This window comes from Eublepharis macularius, chromosome 16 (genome assembly GCF_028583425.1).
Source record: "Eublepharis macularius isolate TG4126 chromosome 16, MPM_Emac_v1.0, whole genome shotgun sequence".
Lineage (NCBI taxonomy): Eukaryota > Metazoa > Chordata > Lepidosauria > Squamata > Eublepharidae > Eublepharis > Eublepharis macularius.
In genome coordinates, this window is record NC_072805.1 from 11,802,043 (window position 1) to 11,816,711 (window position 14,669).

The 14,669-nt window shown below is 49.0% G+C and overlaps 1 protein-coding gene across 1 annotated transcript; it reads right to left on the reverse strand.

The window, feature by feature from the left end:
* Positions 1-2,286: 2,286 nt before the first annotated feature.
* Positions 2,287-8,557, reverse strand: ZNF319 (zinc finger protein 319). The gene is made up of 3 exons (XM_055000626.1): positions 8,404-8,557; positions 6,172-6,272; positions 2,287-4,397 (listed from the first exon to the last, which is right to left on the reverse strand). Exon 3 carries the CDS (start codon positions 4,161-4,163, stop codon positions 2,415-2,417), a length of 1,749 nt encoding a protein of 582 aa, XP_054856601.1. The 5' UTR covers positions 4,164-4,397; positions 6,172-6,272; positions 8,404-8,557; the 3' UTR covers positions 2,287-2,414.
* Between the last annotated feature and the right edge of the window lie 6,112 nt (positions 8,558-14,669).

A 14,669-nucleotide genomic window follows, 5' to 3' on the forward strand; every position in this document is an offset into this window, starting at 1 on the left:
CAAAGAAATTAACTCGAGGAACCGTTACTGCCCCATACCAGCAATCAGTCTTTCCTGTTTGGGGTGGGTGGGAATTTTTCAGCCTGTCAGTATTTTTTTTCCCCCAGCCCACCTCAGATATGAGCACCATAAACTAAAAATGTTCCAGAGAGAAATCTTACAAGAAAAACAACCAAGACCAAAAAGAGAGGTGGTTGGGGGAGAAATATCTCAAAAAGAGGGGAGGCAAAAAATTACAACATGATGGAAAATGTTCATATCAGGAAACAATTTTCGCAATGACTCCTGAAGAGAGTGGAAAGACATTGTATAAATTCCAACCAAACCAAAGGCTTGGGGAGGTTTTAGAAACCACGTTCAGGAACAGGTTGGATGCGGAATCCAAGCAAAAGGCAGATCTCACTTCAGAATATCCTTGTGCAAAGCTATTGAGATTGGCCCCTTTCTATTCAACAGCTCCAGCACCCGCACACACCACCACTGCTGGGAATGCAAGTTCTGGACACATCATACTTCCTTCCTCAGAAAGGTGGCTGGAAAAAACAACAGCCCCTGCTTCCTCTTCACTCGTGTTTCATTATTTTTTCCACAGTACTTAGAGCATCTACTGAACTCTATGTAGCGGCATCAGACCTCACATCTCCCCTAAAATTGAGCACAGTTGACTCTTTAAGGACTGAAAATGATACCCGGTTAAGCTACACAGATTTTTAATATATAGTAAACTGCTTTTTAAAAAGCAATATGAAAAAATAATGAAGATAAACTCCCCAAAAGTTAGTTCTATACATCTGAGGTGCCATGAAAGATGCCAGTTCCAGGAGCAGGGCTTGTGTGTGGGCAGACTGTCCATCCAGCTGGCTCTTATACCTGGTGGGCACCTTGGCCAGCCGCCTCCTGAAGACCTGCTTCCATCCTCTGTACTGTCCTGGCACAATAAATGGGACCAGGCTGGAAAGGTTTCCCTCCTGGAAGGGCACTCTGTATCCCATGACAAACAGGTGCAATTCAGGTTTACAGGGTAGCCTCCAAAAGCCTAACTCTTGCAGAGCCCGATAGATACAGCTTCCAATTTAACACAATTTGGAGCAGCGATACTCACTCCGTGGCTTCTGAAAAGCCGCATTCATGGTTGCCATTAACCAAAAAAAGACACATTTACTTCCAATCCCAGATGGAGGCTGGCGCCTCAGGGAGACTCGCAGCTTACTCGTTTCTCTGGCAGTGGCTGTTTCAAGGTGGGAGCCCCCTGTCAATCAAAAGCTTCTCTGGACAAGGGCCTTGCCCACTTTCCCAAAACATGGGGCAGGTGCCACAATGAGTAACAGTGCTCAGAAGATCCACTGGTGGCATGAAAGAAACCCATGTGGTTCCTGAGTCACTGAGTATCACTGATGTGGAGGTTGTGCAAGAAAAAACAAAACACACAAATCCCACAGAACTCCCAGAAAGAAAACATATGCAGGTGCTCTGCTACTTCAGCTCCCATTAATTCCACTGGAGATTGCATCATTTGTGAAAACTGCACTTCAAAAAGAGCTATTCTGTGGCAGACCTAGCACTGGTCTAGTTTCTGTCCTATCTGAATTCTGCTTGTCAACAATGTACTTTCTCAGAACCTCTCTCTGTTTAATGCAAGGAAAGGATGTTGTTCCAGTACTTGGAGCTCCAAAGCCCGCTTTTCTCCCTGCCTCCCTCCAGGTTGAAGGACAAAGCCCAACCTGCATCGTAGGTGTCTCCAGAGCCTGGAGTTTATAGAGGGAATTTCAAGATGCCTGCCTAACAATTCGAGGTCTGAGGATGGGGTGGAGGAATGTCAAGACACAATCCTCCCTGGGGCACACCTCCCATGTCTGTTTCATAAAGGATTCTGGGCCTTTTCTGGAGGGCAACATCTTCAGAGGAACCAGAGGAACCCTCTCCTGCTTTATTGTACCACCCCAAATATCGGCAAGCAGCAAAGAGACCATGGAAAGCCCCCCTGGATCCCACCCTTCCCTTTACTGGCACTCAAAGGAATCGCAGTAAGAAAGGAATTGGATTGGAGCGGCAGGTTTTAGGAGCATGTGATTAGATCTGACTTGAAAACAGCCACTGTGCTGGGAGTGGCAAAGCAGGCCCAGCTTGTGGGTGGTTCCCAAATCCACCCCATTTTCCACTCAGAGAGCAAGGATACAATCGATTCATGGCCAAGCCCAGCAGACGGGCAACAGCCTGCTTCTGCTACTCATTCCCTATCCACCAACAACCACCCCACCCACCCGCCCTCCCTCTGTGTATCGGAGGGCCACGTTTCCTAGGGATGTGAAGTCTTCTCTGGCAAAATCTGCAGAGGGTCCTAACTTTAGCCCGGCATTAAAAGAGGGAGGGGTGGAAATTTGGCACACCCTTCGACCACCGAGGGCAGCGGCTGGTTAAGGCAGGCAGGGCGTGGCTGGGTAGGTGCTTTCAGCCGCGGTGTGCTGTGCGCTGTGCTCCTGCAGCAGGCCCAGGTCCAGAAAGCGCTCCCCGCACCACATGCACTTGTAGTGCTGCTCCCGGGTGTGGACCCCGTGGTGCTTGTTCAGGTGCTCCCGCTGCTTGAAGGCCTTCTCGCAAGCGGGGCACTTGTAGGGCTTTTCCCCAGTATGAACCCGCCGGTGGCGCTGCAGGTCAGAGGCATATTTAAAGCGTTTCTGGCAGTCTGGGCACTTGAGGGGCCGCTCACGGGCAGGGTCGCAACGGTGCTGCACAAATTCTGACGAGGAGAAGAAGCGCCGCTCGCACAAGGTGCACCGGAGGGGTTTTTCCGCACAGTGTGAGGCCAACTGGTGTTTCTGGAGGGCAGAAGCCCGCTTATAGGCCTTGCTGCACACAGCGCACTTGAACGGCCGCTCAGCGCTCTGGACGCAGCGATGGCGTAGCAGCTCTGACGACTGGCTAAAGCCCTTCTGGCAAGCATTGCACTTGAACAGGTTCTCAATGCCGTGGACGTGCTGGTGGTAGAGCAGGTGAGCCGGCTGCACGAAGCCCTTCTCGCACAAGGAACATTTGAATGGGGGAGCCTGTGGCTCTTGCTCCACCGAGGGCGCGGTGCCCACTGTCTTGTGTGTGCGGCGGTGACGCATCAGGGCATATTGCTGCTTGAAGCTCATCTGGCAGAGGTCACACTGGAAGGGGCGCTCGGTGCTGTGCGTGCGCTCGTGCTGCCGGAGGTCTGAGGGCCGGCGGAACCCCTTGTGACAGGCACCGCAGCGGAAAGGCCGCTCACCGCTGGGGGTGCAGGGGTGCTGCAGCAGCTCCGATGACTCCTTGAAGTGCAGCTCGCAGACATTGCAGCGGAAGAGGTGCGCCTCGCCTGAGTGGGCGTACATATGGCGGACCAAGTGCGAGCGGTGTTTGAATGCCTTCTCACACACTGTGCACTTGTACGGCCGCTCAGCACTGTGCGTGCGCTTGTGGTGCACCAAGTGGGAGGACTGGCTGAAGCTCTTGTCGCACAGGCTGCACTTGTAGGGTTTCTCCCCTGTGTGCACCCGCTCATGGCGTGACAGCTCCGAGAGGTGCTTGAAGGGCTTCTGGCAGATGGAGCAGCTGTAGGGCTTCTCCACGGGGGCCCGGTTGAGTGCTGCGGGCTGCTGGGGAGGGGCAGGCTCCTCGGGCGCTGCAGCTGCCACCGCTGCTGCTGCCTTGTAGGTCTTTTCACAGATGGAGCACTTCACTGCGGCGCTGCCATTGTGAACGTTGTGGTGCTGGGCCAGTGAGGTGAGGAGAGAAAAGCCCATCTTGCAGACCCCACAGACAAACGGCTTCTGTTCCACTTGCAGGCACTGGTGCTCCAGGAGGTCCGTGGCCTGTTGGAAGATCTTCAGACACTGGGTACACTGGAAGGACCGGTCATGGCCCCCTTGCAGACACTGGTGTTCCTGGGGGTTAGAGAGGTGGGCCAAGTCATGGCCGCACACCCCACATTTGGCAGAGGGCTCCCCACCACCAGTAGGGATGGGTGGGTGATGCTGAAGGCCACTGGGTTCTGGCTGAAGCAAGATGCCATAGACAGCACAGCCCAAGGGATTCTCGCCCACAGCACTCGATGGGATGGGAGGCTCCGGGAGAGCAGCTGTCCCAGCATGGTGCGGCGGCTGCTGCGGAGGGGGCGGCTGCTGCTGCCAGCTTTCCGACATGCTGTGGAAAAGAAAACGGGGTTTCCGCAACAAGGGCTTCAGCTTCTCAGCGGAGATGGAAATTATTAAGGAGATCTGAATTCCCAGCTGTGGTTCACAAAGATGGAGGGAAGAAGCTCGCCGGCACAGCAATTCCAAAACGTATTTTGCATCAAAGCCAGACAGACACTAGCAGGCAGGAGTTCCAGTAGAAGACGATGTGCATCCTTCTGGAAGACACTTCAAGGGAGGATTCTGTAAGGAAAGAGTATCTTGGGTTAGGGCCCACTGACCGACAGGCCATTTTTCTATAATTCAGAAGCCTGATTACTCTGATCCAAATGTTGGACCACAGCCGGACAGTTGCTGATCATTCCCTGGCATGGGCAGAGCAGAACCTGAAACAAGACTGTAATTTGGGGCCCACAGCTGCCTACCCAGAGACTGTGAAATCTGTCTCCCCAAAACATGGCCCCCCTTTCAAGTCCCCAGAGCATCTCAAGTTCCCCGTACTTGCATGGAATACACCACCATCGTTCAAATATCGGGAGATCTACAATACACCCACTTGACATCTGTATTACACAGGCCAGAAATATACAGCTTTGCTGGAGAGCAGCGTAATGAAGGAATCAACATTAGCAACAGAACCAGACAAGACTAAGCAAAGTCTTAAAGGCCACAGCAACAAAAGTCACCCAGTTCTGAACCCGGAAATCTCCTAACAAGCAACTGAAGTTTTCTTTCTTGAAGGACCTCACACATGAGCAAGGAACGCTCCCTCTAAGAGGAGATGCCGTGCAGATCTTGGGAAGAACGGGATGTTTTTAATCAACTTCATGCAAAAATAAAGGAAACCTTGAAGCGAGCATCCTTCACCAGCAATAGTCCGTCTTCAAGGATGGGATAACTTAAACAGGCCACTAATTACTCTGGTGGGACTACAGGTGAGCCTAAAGATGCAAAAGGCGATATGAGGATTTGGAGTGAGATGCCGTCCATACAGTGATGACACCCAGCTCCATTTTGCCTTTGTCTAAGCCCAATGAGTGGGCAGCCCAAACAGGTGCCTGAATTCTGTAATAGAGTGGAAGGGGCTACAAACTGGAACTCAGTCCAGACAAGAGAGAGTTGACAGGTAAGGAAGTTGATTGGGGGAGCAATATTAAGCTTGTTCAGAGTGAGATTCTAGATCCCTTGCAAGATCAGGTTTGGGGTGTGTGTGTGTGTGTTCTATTAGATCCAGCCTTGATGGATGGCAAAGGACACCCATGTTTCGGAGAGCTTTTTACCAATTTTCCTTGAAATTCTTCCTAGGTAAACTTGATCTTGTTAGTTACTCATGCTTTGGTAAAAATCCAGGTTGCATTTGTGCAAAGAATTCTACACATGGTTGCCTATAAAATTTGCAGTTTATAAAAAATCCCACTATATGAGGTCTGATCAGATTATGCCCACTTACAAATCTGCACTGGGTAATCAAGTTGACACCAGGTATAGCTGAAAGTGCTATTTTGACTGTCTTCCAATGCTTCCATTGTGAATTTGCAAAGTTCAAAACAGCAGTCCACAACCTTCTACTATAACAGCACAAACACAGACTCACAGAAAGAATTCCAGAAATAGCATACAATTTCACCTATGACCGGGAGTAATCAAAGTGTTAACTGGTTGCAACAGTGATAGTAGAATTAGGGTTAGGAGGGTGGTGGAGGGATGTCCCAAAATCTGGCTCTACAAAGGAAGAACTCTGCCACACCTCTCCTAAAAGTGGAGACACCCAGAACAGGGTTTGGCTAATGACTGTAATGCACAGCCATGTTATCATGGAACCGGGCAGCATTTAGGGCTTTAGATCATATTTGGAAAGAAAATGGTGCCCAGTTTAAGTACTGGTCAAATGTGAACAAATCAGTGGGCCCCTATTAAAACCCAGGGCAATGTACTGTGAACTTGTTAAAAGTTTCTAAAAATGTTTCCTAGGTCACCCCAAGCATATCCCAGCACTGTAATCCAATTTGGACCTCACCAGAACATGGATAACAGCCAAAATAAGATTTTCTCAAGAAGTGTCACGAGGGAGGCATCACCCCAATGTTGGTAAAGGAAGAACCAGCTGAAGATCTATCCCTGAAAGGAAAGATGAATAGTTTTAGCAGGGTGTGGTGTGGTGGGATAAGGAAAAAGAATTATGCATAAAGACTTAAATATCTTAGTAGAAGCCAGATCAAGATTTCTTTTTGTGTTTTACTTACTAGTCCAACCTTTCTCCAAGAGCTGCGAGGCATTTTAGACTCAGTGGTATTTTTGAGGGTGGAAGCAGGGCTTTTCTGGGAAAAGAGGTGGTGGAACTCAGTGGGTTACCAGCACGGGGCAACTCTTGGCGGGAGGTGGTGCCCCTGGTACCACATGCGTGCACGCAAAGTGAGCAAAGTGTGCGCACGCTCCCAGGACCAACAACATCACTTTGGGTCAGCTGGAATAAGAGGGGAGTTTTTAAAAGTTTAAATCGCCCTCGGAGAAAATGGTCACATGGCTTGTGGCCCCGCCCCCTGATCTCCAGACAGAGGGGAGTTTAGATTGCCCTCCACGCTGAGCGGCGTGGAGGGCATTCTAAACTCCCCTCTGTCTGGAGATCAGGGGGCGGGGCCGCAAGCCATGTGACCATTTTCAAAAGGTTCTGGAACTCCATTCCATTGCGTTCCCACTGAAAAAAAGCCCTGGGCAGAAGTATATCATCTCACATCCGCAGAGATTCTCTGGTCCACTCAACCATTATCTTCTATGGGGAGCCCACTTCCAGCACCTTCTGGTGATGAACAGAAAGACACCCTTCTTGGCTGCTCTTTGCTTCTTGATGAATTGCCAGAACATGCTAAAATATATCAGAGGTCCCTCCCATCAAGAAAATAAAAATTAAACAATACATAGGGGCAGAGAAGAAAAAATGACCTCAACAAGTGGTGAGTTTTTGAAACTGCAAAAAGGGGGATGGTTAATTTTGGACAGGGCAGCAGTTAAAAGAATAAATAATGTGAAAGGAGAGTGATGGGAAACTCAGCAAACACCGACACATGCTCAGATCGTACCTGGCAACTTACACCTGTATGTATGTATGATTCAAATGAAGATCACTGTTCACTCCCTGGCAGAAACAAATAGAAATTCCCACCCACTCTCTCCCACCCCATCATGTTGGGACTCCACTGACATATGGCTGACCTAACTAGCTTCCCCATCTTGCCAAGTCACAAGAAGGCTTTCCCCATTTGCAGGCTCAGGCATATTCTGTTCACGACCCTGGCTGGAATGCCAGCAAAGCCCCAGGGCCAGAGCGGATGAGGAAGGTCCAGACAAATGCAGAGAAAAGGGCCCTCGATGCCACAGCCCTCTTCCGCGGGTGTTGAGCTGGGCTTCAAGGCTTGAACTTGGAAGCCCCCCCCCCTCAACTTCCCGGGTGCAGAGAGAGAAGCCCACCAGAAGCAGAGCTTTTGCAGAGCCTGGATGGATCCCCTGGCAGGTTTCGAATTGGGAGCAGGTGCTAAGCAGGAGGGCCTCATCCGGAGCACAGGTGAGGCTCCCTGCCACAGAATAATAATAATAATAACAACAACCGATTTATATACCACCCTTCAGGACAACTTAAAGCCCACTGAGAGTGGTTTACAAAGGGTGTCATTGTTATCCCCGCTGCACATACGGTTTTAAATTGCACTTTGTACTGTATTATTAGTTTTATACTGCATTTATTGTTATTGTATTTTAACGATGTTGTTACCCGCCCTGAGCCCGTGGGCGGGGAGGGCGGGATAGAAATTCGATCAATTAAATCAAATTAACCTTCGCGTTCACCTCCTGGGGGCCCGGGGTGGGGTGGGGGTGCTTGCGGCTCCCACGCGCAACGTCCAGCCCCGGGCATCGGCTGTGCCGGGCCGTGCAGGAGCTGCTTCAGGGCCGCTGCCGAGCGCCCGGCTCCCTCCAGCCCAGAAGGGGCCCGCCTCGCCCCCTGGCACCGCCCGTCTGCCAGCCGGGGCCGGGCGAGGGGCCCAGGGCCGCTTTCAGGCGGCCCCGCGGCCAGGAAGGGATGCCGGCAGGTCCCTCCTCTCGGGAGCAGCCGGGCCGGATTCCCGCAGGCGGGCAAGGCGGGCAGGCGTCGGCCCGGCCTCCCTCAGCAGCCCCGCCGCAGGGCGGGGAAAGGCCAGGCCGGGGCGCCCCGCGGGATGGAGCCGGGCCGGCCGAGCGGCTCCCGGGGCTGACCTACCTCCGTCCGACCCACCCGAGAGGCCCGGAAGAGAGGCGCGGCCTAGTCCCCCCGCGCGATCCTCGGCCTCGCGTGAGTGGCTCCTGCGGCGGCGGGGAGAGGGCAGCGCGGCAAGCGGGCGGACGAGGAGCCGGCCGGGGAGGAGAGAGGTGGGAAGGGGCGGCGCCCGCCCGGCGGAGAGGGACCGGCGGGGATCGGGGCCGCCCCCTGCCGGACCAAGGGGAGAACTGCGCGTCGGACGCGAGGGGGGACTGCGGGGGAGGGGCCTGTGCTTCGGGCGCTGGAGAGGACCCTTGGCAGGCCCCGGCGCGTTATTCTTGCGGCGGCGCCAGGAACGCTTTGCCAGTCTTTTTTTGCTGCTCAGGCTGCCTGGAGAAGAGGGCGGGCGGGGGGGGCGCTTTTGGTTCATGCCTCACTGGGCACCGAGGCGGAGGGCCGAGATGATTTAAAAAAACAAAAACAATCTTCCCGTCGAACAGGGAGCAGATTGCAAAACACGACGACATTTGCATTTAACCAAGGTTCCTAGTAATGCCCCCTGACCTGGAGAGCCTGATCTCATCAGATCGCAGAAGCCAAGCAGGGTCGAAAGCTGACAAGAAGAAAATGGATGCATTTGAAATGTGGTGCTGGAGGAGAGTTCTGCAGATACCACGGACAGCCCAAAAGACGAATAAGTGGGTACTAGATCAAATCAAGCCTGAATTCTCCCCAGAAGCTAAAAGGGTAAAACTGAGGCTATCATACTTTGGTCACATTATGAGAAGACGAATTTTCTGGAAAAGTCAATAATGCTAGGAAAAGTGGAAGGCAGTAGGAAAAGAGGAAGACCTACAATGAGATGGCTTGACTCAATAAAGAAAGCCACGTCCTCCACTTTGCAGGATCTGAGCAAGTCTGTTAATGATAGGATGTTTTGGAGGTCTTTCCTTCATAAGGTCTCCATAAGTCCGAGGTAACTTGACAGCACATAACACACACACACACAAGCAGGGTCGACCTTGGTTAGTACTTGGATGGGAAACCTCCAGTGAAGACCAGGCTTGCAGAAGCAGGCAATGGCAAACCACCTCTGTTAGTCTCTAACCATGAAAACCCTGCCAGGGATCACCATAAGTCAGCTATGATTTGAGGGCACTCTCCACCACTACCTAGTAATGCATTTGAGCTGGGATTGTAGAACAGGTGGAAACCTCTCTGTTTAAAACAACAGGAAATTGGTGTGCGAAAGATTTTATCCCTAATTTAATTCCACTGCAGTTTTGCTCCCACTGGAAGAACGCCCTTCTGAACAACTCTGTTTTGCAAAGCTGATAAAAGCCTGTGGAGCTTCCTAACAGCCTCAAGCAGACCATTCCATAATGTGGGAGCTTCCATTTCCTGTATGCAGGTGCAATCCTAAGCATACAAAATTTGTGGTAGGATATGAGCGTTTGTGAGTCACAGCTCACTTTTTCAGATGTCTGAAGAAGTAAGCTGTGACTCATGAAAGCTCATTCTCTACCACAATTGTTAGTCTTATAGGTTCTACTGGACTCTTGCTCTTTTCTACTTCTACAGACAGACTAACATGGCTACCCATCTTGATCTATCTTAAGCAGAGTTACTCCAGTCAAAGCTCATTGATTTCAATAGACTTAGACTGGAATAATTTTTCTTAGGATTGCACTGAGTCTTCTAGTGCCTTAAAGATGAAGGATTACGGAGAGGAGGGGACGTTTGCCCACTGTTGGTGGAGATGTGCATTTATTAAAAACTATTGGGGAAAGGTGCTTGAAGAAGTCAGAGCAATAACGGTATGTAGTCCCATTTGACCCCAAGCTTATTTTCTTAAATCAATGGGGTGATTTACCAATACCTAAAATTAGAAAAGATTTGATTGCAACTTTTCTGGTAGTAGCAAAAAATGAGATAGCGATGGTTTGGAAAAAAGATTCAGCCCCTCCAGTTGAAGTATGGTTCGAAAAAGTGTGGAATCATTTTATTGTGGAAAAGACCCATAATGATCTTTATGTAGCTGAAAAGTTTCCTGAGAAATCCAACTTCGTGGAAAAATGGTCCCCATTCTTCGACTATGTTGAGAAATATAACATTCAACCAAAGTCAAAAATATTACAAACAATAACTCTATCCAGTGATTTTACGCTGTAGCTTATACGTTCATAAGCTTCATAAGTGTATAAACCCTAACCTTATATGCTTCCCTTCCTCTAGTTACAAAACATGTTATATGGAAATGATTGTTTGTTGTTGTTTAAGCTTGTATGTTGTAATTGTTTTATGCCAATAAAAAAATATTTTTTTTTTAAAAAAAGATGAAGTTAGGTAAAAGTTAGGTAAAACACTGTACCTATGTGATACAAATAATGGTATATTATGGTAATGGTATATTAACCATTACCATATTAACCATTACTTCCTTCATTTGACCAATTGAAATTCTTACTCTCGTGCTATATGATAACATCTTGCCTAAGAGGTCCAGTTATCCTTTGTTAATGCTTAGTGAGGAATGTTGTGAAAAGTTAAAAAAAGGTTTTAAAAGGTTTGATTTATTATTTAAAAGACTGTAGTTAATTTTTGCTGCCATAAATTGAATGCAAAGGAAGAATTCACTCAGTTCTAGTCCTCAAGAGGGTATGCTGGCAATAAAATCTAGTTACTCTTTAAAGTGTCACTGGACTCCTGTTTATTTTTGCAGCATATAACATAACTGTATAAACAAGTTCTGTACCCAACCCCCCCAAAACTAAAATTTAATAATAAGAAGTTGTATGAGGTAAGTAGTTTTACTTCTTTAAGGGAGGAAAAACTACAAAATATGTAGACTTGTAGACAGCCTGCCAAACAGTGAAGCTGTACCCTAGTTACAGTTCCCAGGAAATAATTTGGCCAGTTAGGAGACGTTATAACCTTTTTCATTGGCCTTTGGGTTAGAACCAATAAGATGGTGGCCTGAGACATGGTGAACTTTAATTGGTTGAAGCGTCTGACAGGAGGGAATAAAAGGCTTGGAGTGACATGCCAACAGGGGTAGTGGCGAGACGTGGCCTTTAAAATTATCGTCTGGAGGATGTTTTTCCTCCTCCCCTTTCCTTTTTTATTTTGTAATAAACTCTGGTGAAGAGTTCTGACAAATTTGAACGCTTGTGCCTTTTGTGTCATTTTGGCTGGTTCAGATAAAAGGTATATGGATTGTGGTTTTGTTTTGCATTTTGATTGTGGATTTGATTGATTCGATAGCTGCACCCAACTTTTGAAAAGTAAACGGCAGCAAAGAGAGTGATAGTACATCTGAGGAAAGCCGTCTGATTTGGCAGGGGGGACCAAGGGAGGCTGAAGGAAGAAGGGCCTGAGAAGTTTGGCTGAGGATGTGGCGTTCTTCTGCCAATGTTTTCCGTGAGCAGTTGAAACCGAAGGAGAATCACATGTGCAGATGTCTTCAGTATGCAGAACCAGAAGGAAAACTTCAGAGCAAAGCTCTGTGAGTGCTAGGGTCAAAGCTAGAGAAAAGGGAGTGTTTGAATTCTAGGGGGGGGGGGGTTAGAATAGTGATTGCCACCTCCCTTAATTACAATAATGCTAAAGAGAGCAGCCAGAAGTGTGCCTGCATAACAAATATCCAGATAAATAAAAAGTGGATGTCATGGGAAATGGTGATGGAAGAAAAAAAGGTAACGTATAGAAATATGTAAGACCCAGTATGTGTAGTGGTAATCTGGCTGAGAAATGGAACAAACAAAAGTTACAAAAAAATTGTCGTCCCGCCTTGCCACTGGGGCCAACTCAAAATCTCAGTGAGTGGCGCTTTAACCCTCTCTTGGCAGATTTCACAAGGGACAAGGGTCCAACCTACAGGCAGCAGGCTTGACCACCCTGCGTATGTGCCTGATCCACACATTATTGGTATGATGTGGTTACCACTGGGGATGCAGATGGTGTGACCGCTGCTACATGTTAAGCTGGATGTGTGCGACTGCCAAATTGACTATCTTCCAGATACTATTGACATGTGCTTCCATGGAGCAAACCAGCTGTTGAAAAGGAGATCCGAGCATGCTCACGCAGATCAGATAGGCTCTGGGTCCTGCAATGTGCAAGCAGAGAGAGGACAAGGCACTCAGCCCTGCTTGCCACTTAATAACCACAGTGGATGCTTCCAGATCTGAGGTGTTGTCAGACATGCTAGTCCTTCCCCAAAGGGACCACTTCCTCCCTGCTTACACACACTTCTAAGTCATCTCTCCTATCTCAGAGCACTGCCCCAGCACTTATGGGAGATGTACTGCCATTTTAAGCAAAGTTACACCCTTCCAAATCCATAGGCTTGGCAGGATGTACGTTCCTCTGGATAGCTTTGCCACCATTTTCAGTTTTAGGGGAGTCAATTGTAGATGGATCCTCTGGGGTTTCCTTCTGGGCCACTGAGCATTCTTCTCCATTGAGTAAACTTGACAAGCGCAACTCATCCGATACTTGTAACAGATGGTGGGACTTCCAGGCAGATTTAAGCTCCAGCATCTTTCTTTTCAGAGAGTCCTGCCCAAGCCTTTCACCCGTTTAAGAGAGTAATCCTAAATACCCAGAATCCAACTCAAGCCTACCCAAGGGGCCTTACTCCCAGGAAAGTGTCCATAGGATTGCACTGAAAATCAGTAGCACCATCAGCTACACCTCAAGCTTGGAAGCATTTACCTGCGATTCCTGTCACCTTGACCTCCCCCGTAGGCCTCAAACGTCCTGCACCTCAGAACAGTTTCTTCAGCCTGCACTGATGTTTGTTGGTTCTTCTGTAACAAACCGCTCTTCCGCCATCTTGACTGAAAATGTTGTACTGGAAATCCATCATCTGCTGCTTGAGGCTGCAAAAGGGGACACGTGCCTATTTCTGTGGAATGCATTATCAGACACTGGGAAGTCGGTCCCTTTGCCAAAAAAAAAAAAAGCATTGTTGTGGAGTGTGGGAAGGGGGCTGTCGGCCTCACTAGCACCCATAAAGGATCTTCAGCAGATCTCCGCTACATCTGCTGAAACGTTTTTAATGCCTTGGGCAAAAATGATTATTGCACAACCTTCCCTCACCTGACGCTGGCAATTTCATTTCTTTCTTGGGGCCTTTGCCCCTCTGTGTTATATACAATGGGGATGTACTTCTATTCCCTTTCTTTGTATGGAAGAAAAGAAGAAGCAGAAACTGGGACAGGGAAGGGCCCAAATTGTCCCCATCCATTGCCCATTTGTACCAACGTTCTAGCTTCCCCCTCCTCAGTTTATTCCAGAACTGTTAGAACCAGGACATTCTAGCCCGCAGCACTGCCTATGAGGTTAGCTTTGCCGGTTGGTTAAATAATAGTGACTGCAGGTTTTTTCCTAAATGATCTTCATTTAAACATTTATACCCTGCTTCCCAATGGGAACAAGCCAAAGCAGCTTCCCACATCATTCTATCCTCACTACCACCACCACGAGAGGTAGGAGAGGCTGACCGACTGACAGAAACCCCTTCTGCATGGGCCAGTTTCACCAGTTCAGTTCCCATACTGCAGCGTTTTTTCCCCCATGACCATCTGCACCCGATCTGCCACTGGCAGTAGTCACTCCAGCTACTATGTGACTTTTCTGCTGCTTTCCTGGGTGCGCTTCTAAGCCAGCTTTTTTAAAAATCCATTTTCCAGTCTGCCGTTTCCCCCTGCACATTCCTTATCCTGTCTTTTAATGTTCCATCTTATTCTGCCACCCTCCCACCCTCTGCCAGCCTACTTCACTGTGGTTGGGCACTGTTGTCCACCCAGCCACTCCCTCCCCCTCCTATCCCTCCCCTCTCCTTTTTTCCTTTCCACAGTTTTTAAAATTTTTAATCCAGCATAGGATTGCTGCAACGATGCATAGATTCATTGCCTGTGCAAAAAGGGGAAAAAGGCAAGGCTTGTCGTTGTAACGTCACCGATGACGGCATGGGTGATGAAAGCACCAGCACTCAATCTCAACGCATTTTGACACAGCGCAGACTAAAAAGAACTGACCCACACTGACCAAGCATGAGAGGTGCAAAAAACCCCAGACCAGCCGATTCCATGCCTTTCAGCTTGACTTCTGGGATAGTGCGGAGTTGTGTCCCCAGTGCAGGAGCTAGAATGTGAAACGGGGCCCAGGTCATCCAATGAGCCTCCCTGGCAGAGTGCGGATTCCACCCTGGTGATTGTAGGGAACTACACACTGTGATCTGCCTCCAGTCTCAGTGATAGTGGGCTATCAAAGTGTGTAAA